Source organism: Cupressus sempervirens, chromosome 5 (genome assembly GCF_028749045.1).
Source record: "Cupressus sempervirens isolate cs-2001-9-10 chromosome 5, ASM2874904v1, whole genome shotgun sequence".
NCBI classification, from domain to species: domain Eukaryota; kingdom Viridiplantae; phylum Streptophyta; class Pinopsida; order Cupressales; family Cupressaceae; genus Cupressus; species Cupressus sempervirens.
In genome coordinates, this window is record NC_143122.1 from 370,470,271 (window position 1) to 370,478,692 (window position 8,422).

The 8,422-nt window shown below is 34.3% G+C and overlaps 1 protein-coding gene across 3 annotated transcripts; it reads left to right on the forward strand.

Annotated features, from left to right (window-relative positions):
* The first annotated feature begins 2,117 nt into the window (after positions 1-2,117).
* LOC149556289 (GDSL esterase/lipase At5g03610-like) lies at positions 2,118-3,991 on the forward strand. Of its 3 annotated transcripts, none has more exons than XM_089830504.1 (6): positions 2,118-2,187; positions 2,433-2,615; positions 2,705-2,994; positions 3,079-3,370; positions 3,469-3,718; positions 3,859-3,991. In XM_089830504.1, exons 1-6 carry the CDS (start codon positions 2,148-2,150, stop codon positions 3,911-3,913), a joined length of 1,110 nt encoding a protein of 369 aa, XP_089686630.1. In that variant the 5' UTR covers positions 2,118-2,147; the 3' UTR covers positions 3,914-3,991. The 3 variants fall into 3 exon arrangements, with proteins under 3 accessions (XP_089686630.1, XP_089686628.1, XP_089686629.1); XM_089830502.1 differs by lacking the exon at positions 2,118-2,187 and adding an exon at positions 2,201-2,353; XM_089830503.1 differs by lacking the exon at positions 2,118-2,187 and adding an exon at positions 2,201-2,353 and having other exon boundaries at positions 3,469-3,991.
* Positions 3,992-8,422: the final 4,431 nt, after the last annotated feature.

The window sequence follows — 8,422 nt, forward strand, 5'->3', positions numbered from 1 at the left end:
GTAGTAATTTATCTTTCATTTTAGATATTCTAATTAGATTACAAAAGATTAGGTTGGTTATATTTTTACTTATAAAAATATGTTGTTTGATTATATTAGTTTAACTTCCCTTGGTTTAATGGATAAATTTTTAATCATTATTCATTTGAAAAAAAAGTGGAATAGATTTTTTTTAACATCACTATTATAATAGTTGTAAATATTATTATCAATAGATTATATGTATTCTGAAAAAATCAAAGAAATCTCAAGTATATTAGAAATTCTAAAAAAATGCACAAAAGTTAAGTAAAATTTGTAATTAAATACAAAAATTTAAATTACAAGAAATTGACTTAAATTATAGACGAAATGAAATTTCTCCCAATAAAATTCTATATATAAACTTTAAAATAAAATTTTCATTAAATATTTTTCATTTTAATACTATAAAATTTATCTTATTTTATGTATAATGATTTTACAAAAGAGACAAAGTAGAGAATTCATTTTCTATTTTCATCTTCTTTACTCTATCCTCTCTCTCAACCTCTATTTATTTGGCTCCTTCGCGCCTCTCTATTTTGTCCAACTTTAAAACAAGAGCTCTTGTAGAGTTGGAGTCGATGCCTTAGGAAATAGTGTACTATGCAACTTCAACATCTTATTGATTTGGTGTGAGCTTGAAGATATGTATAAGATGAATCGTGTACCTTCCAATTATTTTTTAGAATATTGCAATATATCCAATTTGTAATTGATAAAAAAACATAAAATTATAATACAAAAATAAATCATGGTCTACAATTAATTTTTATGGCTCATGATTGATAACTTCATAGTTAAAGGTTTGATTATTTAGCCACAGCTATTAGTACACTGAAGTATTATTGTGATCCTTTTTAAATTTCATATTTTAACTAGTGATTAAATTATTCAGCTTCTAATTAATTAATTTTAGATTTCTTTTATCAAACTAATATGTTGCATAGCATAGATGCAAGATTGTTGACTTTACACTTTTTAGAACTTATTTTTGTAAGATTTGGTTGGGTGAATTCATTTAGCTCTTATATTTTTAAGAGTTATTTTTTATCAAGGTGAATATGATTCATTAATGTTCATTATTTTTTTAATGTAAGTGGGTTGGTTTAATTTTTTAATATTTTAATAATATATGTTTTTCATTCAATTAAAAATACTTTTAAAATGATATTATTTATATTATATAATAGTTTAAGAAATGTTATTACATATTATTATTATAAAAATAATTTTATATTCATATTATAATTTATTTATGATAACATGGTATATATGCAATAATAATATTTATAAAAGACACAACAATAAATTGTGAGCCTCCTATGTGGGAGGTCTTGGGTTTGAATCTACTCAATATTAAAACATAATAATAATCAATCACAACGTAATAATACTAATGAATCTTGATGAAGTTGATGAGAAAAATTATATTTATTTTATAAAATTGTGTAGCATATGATTTAAAACTTAATGTGAAAAAATTACAAAATCGAAATATTTTTTAATCTCACGCTTTATAGATAATGAAAACTATCTACACATAAGATTTTCACAAACTACTTTCTTTTACACAAACTACTTTCTTTTACAATTTATTTTAGATTAACACTATCTTCCTAAATATAATTACTTCATTTAGTATTTTTTAAAACATAGAACAACAATGAACATATAAATACTTTTAAAAAATTAATTCTATTATTTATTTGTTAACTTTTTGTTAACTGAATGTTATTTTGATTTCCACAATCCATTAGTAAAATCTGATTAGTTCTTTGTTAACAGTTAAAAATATTCTAATTCTCCAATATTCAAGTTAAAATTCTCACACATATGCACGCTGCACGACATAAACATCAATCAGAAATTTGAAAATAGCAAATCATAATTAATTTACTAAATCTGCATTACAAACTTTGGTTATTGCATTTGTCTGGAAAAAATTAGTATCGAAGGAGGCAAAGGAAAACAAAAGTTACCTGAGGGACTAATAAGCCCGCTTCTACAGCCAGTAACGCATTGCCTCTATGACGTCATCCACTCTGATTTCATCCCTGAGCTTCCATTCATCCACATGACGTCAAAGCCTTTATAATTCAAACGATTACAATCTATTACTATACATGCCAAATCGCGGACTGAGAATAACAAAGCCTAAGAAAGGTAGGTAAGAAGATTCAAGGCCATACGCTCTTGTATTTTGAAATAATCACAGCATACGCATACACTTGAACATTGATATATACATTGTGTCTCACACTAGAGAGAGCTATGGACGCCATGTTTTCTCGCGTGCTGTTTCTGATAATTAGTCTCTCTTTATTTGCGGGTGAATTTTACAAATAGTCAAATTTTCCTAAATCTGTACCTTCTTGATATGTTCCTCGCTAAAATTGATTGATTTGCAGGGAGATATAGTGCGGAAAAGGCTCAGGCGCTGTTTGTGTTCGGAGACTCTTATGCGGACACAGGAAATCGCAGTCCGTACAATCAAAGCGAAAACCGGACGTGGAGAAAACCGTACGGTTTCACCTGGCCTGGATATCCGACAGGCAGATTTTCTTCTGGAAAAATCCAGACTGATTTTTGGGGTAAACTTTCCTTCTACTCTCAAATCGTGAAATTTAGGGTTTCAAGCAAGGCGCTTTATCATATTGTTATGTGGTTGTGTTGTATGCAGCGCAAATTTTAGGGCTTCCTGTTCCTATAGCCTATGAACAGTTAAAAAGTCATGACTGTAAAGCCAATGCAAAGAAGATTGTAAAAGGAGTGAATTTTGCAGTGGGAGGCAGCGGAATATTTCGAGACTACGGATTCATAACAGTTGCACAACAGGTGAAGCAATTTAAGAAGCTCATGGGAAGAAGTCACGGGTTCGATTCTCACAAGTTCTCGCGGTCTGTAGTTCTTATCTCCGTTGCCGGAAACGACTACGGTTCATTCCTTCGTAGCAGAAACGGATCCCTTGAGGTAATTCATGAAAAGATGACTCCTTTTTCGCCTGCAAAAGCTCCAGAACATCAATATTTTCTAACTTTGTGAGTTCATTTACAGGGACTAATGGATTGGGCGGAACCTGTAGTAAGCGGGATAGTCGACGCTGTGAGAGAGCTATATAAAAGCGGGCTCAGAAATTTTGTGGTGAGTAACGTTGGTCCATTTGGCTGCGCCCCTAAGATCGGCAAAACATCCTGCGATTCCAGCTATGATGACTTTGTAGCTCTTCATACAAGATTATTGAGAGAGAGCGCAGGAATCCTCAAATCGGATCTCAAGGAATTGTCCATCGTAATTTCAGATTTGTTTTCTGCAGCTCATTATATCTTCTTTAATCCTGCACAATTCGGTACTTCAAAATCCTTGCCTTTTGTTCTGTGGATTAAACCTCAAAACCTCTGCCTTGTCAAATATAAATACATCTCTGTTCTTGAAATTATGCGACAGGTTTTGTGGAATTGTTCGTGCCTTGCTGTGCCGTGAAAGGCGGGATTGAAATGTGCGGAGAGATGGACGAAAGAGGCAGGGCTTTGTATGAAGTGTGTTCCAACGTAGATGAAAGGTTCTTCTGGGACTCGGAACATCCAACACAGGGAGGATGGAATGCGATAATGTCGCTGTATGTTAATGGAGCAGCAGAGAAAGAGGAAGAAAACAAAACAATCAGTTTTGTTGAAGGAGCGCCAAACCTTATTCAGTGGGTACAAACCCTTGGATTTGAAGCGTACAATATTTCCACTTAAATAAGCTTTTTATATTTTTTTAACTTTTGCTTCTGGATTTAATTGTGTTTGTTTTTTTAACATGTTTCGGATCAACTCTGTGATCCATCATCAGGATAAGAGATTGCAAGCTTTTTATAGTAAATTGGGTGATCTGTTTACAAGTGTAACGGTACCATTTCTGAACTTCTTTATTAAAAACATTTTAAGATGATGGATTAATAAACGGCGGCTCATTATTCATGAAATCAATGATTTATTTTTACTTTTTGAGGTGCAAAAGACCATCACGACTCCTGAGAAAGTAAATTTATCTAGCTGCGGTTGCTTTCAATGGGTCCAATACTTTTGGTGTGAAGCATTTGATTTAATGGCCACGACAGATTTTTGTCCTCTTAGATATGCCATTGATATTTTGCTTTTACATTTTTTTTTAAAAATATAATTTGTAAATGGAATTAATAGTGTATTTACGTTTTGTGAATATCTTATATACAACAATCATGCATTATAAATAAATAATTCATTGTGATGAATCATACATTTCAATTAAATATCAATCGTGATTGTATTATTATTAATTTATTTTTGAATATGATTATAGATGAAGATTCTTTCTTTTGTTATATTGTTTTAAAATAGAATCATTACGTTTGATATAGATTAATTTTTCTTGGCCATATTTAATTAAATATTACTTTAGATAATATTATTTATTTAAGATAAATATTATATTTCTTCTATTTTATTATTATGTTTCAAAAGAAAATAATTTCTTAAAGTAAGTATATATATATATCATAAATTATAAGTTATTTTGTATTTATGTAATGTGATCTTTTAGGTTGGTAGATCATGTGGTGTGATGGGAAAAGTGGATGTAAAAATCTCTTTACAAAGTTGAATCTAGAAACATGATTATTGACTATGAATTTTTTTAATCTTTGAATATTGTATTTTCTATTTATCATTTTCAATTTAGTTGACTGAGTATTTTGTATTCAATCATTATAAGAAGTAGAATATATTTAAATAGGTATAAAAGCTCTTTTTTGGCGATCTGCTTCTGCATTCTCAGTGCTCGTCCCCCCCCTTCCCCCCCCTCCCTCCAGTTCTTTGCTCACTACCAGCGTTCGTTCTCCTTCCTCATGCTAGGTGTGCTCCTTCCTTTATTTGCATTTAATTTCTATATTTAAAACTTGCCCCTCGGTAGAGGTTGTTCATATGGCCTCGCAGTCTTCTAGGGCTCCTATGGAGCCAGATCTAAAAATTTTTCCTTTACCCTACCCTTCGACTTCGGCTGTCAAATCAAAGTCTTTTTTCGAAACTATCTCAGCTTTCTCCATGGGCGTTGCTTCTAGGTTCCATATCAGAAATGAAACGAAGACATCTGGTAACGAATCTAGGGTTCCCTTGCGCCCTCTCTCCATTTCTCCTAATTTGGATATGATCAATGAAATTACTAAGGAAAAATCTAGATTAAAGGATTTTGCTTTTTTTTTTTGTTGCGGTTAATATTGAGAAATGCCCTCCATGCAAGTTTTTAGACGACTGGTTCGACAACTATTGGAATTTAAAGCTTAGTTATCATATTTCGTTTTGTAGACAACTTCAATATGGTTTATTTGTTTTATTATTTAATACTTTAGAGGCTCAACAAGTTGTTCTTACGAAGCAATACTAGACGGTTGGAACATCTTTGTTCCGTGCCCTAGCCTAGACTCTCAAAGCTATCCATGAAGAAATTCTCGCTCTTTTAGCCCCCTCATTGGCTTATTGTTAAAAATGTGCCACCTTTTCTTTAGAGATTTCTCCCCCATCTCCTTGAGCCTTTGGGTAAGCTCATTAGGATGGATGGCCCTACCAGATTGGTGCCCCACATGAATGCTAGAGCCTTGATTGCACTCCAACTGGGTCTTGAAATCCTTGCTACTTTGGAAATTAATCTTGGTGATGAACTCATTTCTTAATTCCTACCCTCTAGAAATTTTAGGGGGTCTTAATGCTTGCTTTCTCTGCAAGAATGAAGGTCACCTCAGAAAGGACTGCCCAATTATTTGTAAGAGCGCCCCCCCCCCCCCGCCCCCCAAATCTCAATCGCCTCCACCCGCTGCCCCTTCCCCTGGTCCTCAAGCTAGTCCTCCGCAACCTGAGAATTTACCTCCTCCGACTACTTCATATGCCTTAGTTATCTCCTCCCAACCGATTTTCTCATCCTATTTTATTACTGACTTAAACTCTCAAGATGGGTTCCAAACCATGGAAAAGAAAAAATGATGAAAGAAAAATGGTATCCCACCTTGCAATTTTAGACCTAGGGTCTCTCCTATGTCTCAGTCTTTGGCTATTGTGACTACACCAGACTCCTCATCTTGTCCATCATTGTCCAAGCCCTCCGCTAACAATGTTAATAAAAGTGTGCTACTCCTCTTCACACCAAAAGTTTTCAAAGAAATTACATATGATTTTACCCTTGAAGTTATCCCTGTTGCTTCCTCCACATGTTTTCCAACCTTTGTTGCTTCTCTCATCAGCTCACCACCTAACATAGAACTCCCCCTACTGCTTCCTACATGCGTCAGCTTGCCTCACCTATTTCAGCTCTCCCTTCACCCAAAACTAGTGGCATGGAAGCTGTGATGCTTTCTGGCTTCAACAACGAAGGTCTGGATGAGAAATATGTCCAATCGAGTAATTAAAAAAAGGGTTCACCCCTTAGGATCCAAAAATAAACATTTAACTGGTAAGAATGACTTACTCTTTGAATACAGATAATGTGGGGTCCATAGACCCTAAGCGTCCCCTTCTCCTAGAAAGTTCACCATGAATTGTATTTCTTGGAATGTTAGGGGGCTTGAATCCTTGGATAGGAAATATGTTGTTAAGTAGTTCCTTGATTCTTTCAATCATATGGATTTTTTAATGATGTAAGAACTTAAAGCTACTGGTTTTATCCTTGAAAGTAACTTGGACTTCATTTGGAAGGATTCCATTAAGATCCTCTCTAACCATACTAGAGGTAAAGGAGGTGTGGGTCTCCTGATTGCTCCCAAATCGGCTACTCGTATTATTAACAAAGGGGTTTCTCCCTGCAATAGGGCTGTGTGAGTTACCCTATCCTTTAATACTATCCCCTTTGTTGTTTTCTCCATCTATGCCTCCAACGACTACAAAGAATGGATGACCCTTCAGAACTAGATTTCTGAGCTTCCTAATATTCCTTAGATTATTGGGGGTGATTTTAATATGATTGAAGACCAAGAAGATAAGGCCAGTGGTCTTCCCTTTACCTGAAAGGACCAAGAAAGTCTCCACTGGAACATATTCAATTTATCTAAACTCCTTTTCGATCCGCTATCTGGCAATTCTAATAACCACAATGGTATTTGGCACACTTGGTGCAATTTTCAGCAAAATCCCTCTAGAATATACGGCAAGCTTGACAAATTTTATGCCAATAAGAATTTATTCTCCTTTCTCCCTAACAGTTCTGTGGGGATATGATCACTATTTTGCCCACCTCTCTATCAAACCATCACCCCATCTTTGCCCATATTATGCTCAACAATGTCCCTACCTTGCAAAAGGTTGCTATTTCAAGATTCATTCTTAACAACTCTCTCCTTAAAGATGAAGATTTCCTTTTCGTCATTTAACTCATTAGAACTATTAACCATAATACCCTCATCTCCCTCTCCCCTATTGACTTAAGGAACCACAATATATCTTCCTAACACAACCTCCTTAAGACCATTGGTCAAAAGAAAGCTAAGGACTACAAATTCTAGGATAACATCCTCTCTAGTAGACTTCATTCTGCTGAAGCCAATATCTAGTCTAATCCCCAAGATATCACTCTCTGTGTGCATGTTGTTGAGCCTCATAATAACCTTAGGAACCATCAACAAATTAAAATCAAGGGAGCCAAAATCAGGTCCCGAGCTCATTGGATTCAAAATGGTGACAGAGGCTCAAAGTTTTTCTTCAATTTGCTCAAACAAAAGCAAGCCAACAAATCTATTACTAGAATTATTGTGGATTATCAAGAAATCACTCAAGAAGAGGATATAAAAGAAGCTTTTCCTCTAAGGACTTTGTTGAAGCTAAAATGCTTAGACATTGCTATAAAAATCTTATCCCCAACATTTTGTCCATCGATGACAGTCAACTTCTTAATCAAAATATATCCCTTAAAGAAATTGAAAAGGCACTTAAAACTATGAAGAACGACAAGGTCCCCAGCCTAGATGGTCTCTCGAGTGAATTCTATAAATCTAATCTCGATTGGATATGCAAGGATCTATATGATCTTTAGTCTGATGTTTACAACAAAGGAACTATTGGCTACCTCATTAATAGAGGCATTATAAAAATTATCCCCAAGGAGGGAGAGAAAGCTCTCCTAAAAAGTTGGGGACCTATTACCCTCCTTAATGTCTCCTATAAAATCCTTGCTAAGATGTTAGCTTTGAGGCTTGAATCTATTCTCCTAAAGTTTATTAACTCCAACCAAATAGGCTTCATCAAAGGTCGCTACATTCTTGAAAATCTTATTACCAGTTGGGAAGCTATGAGCTGGTCCAAGCTCTCGAATCAAAACTCCGCTATGTTACTCCTTGATTTTGAAAAGGCTTATGACCATATTGAATGGGACTTCATCCTCATGATGCTAGAAGCTT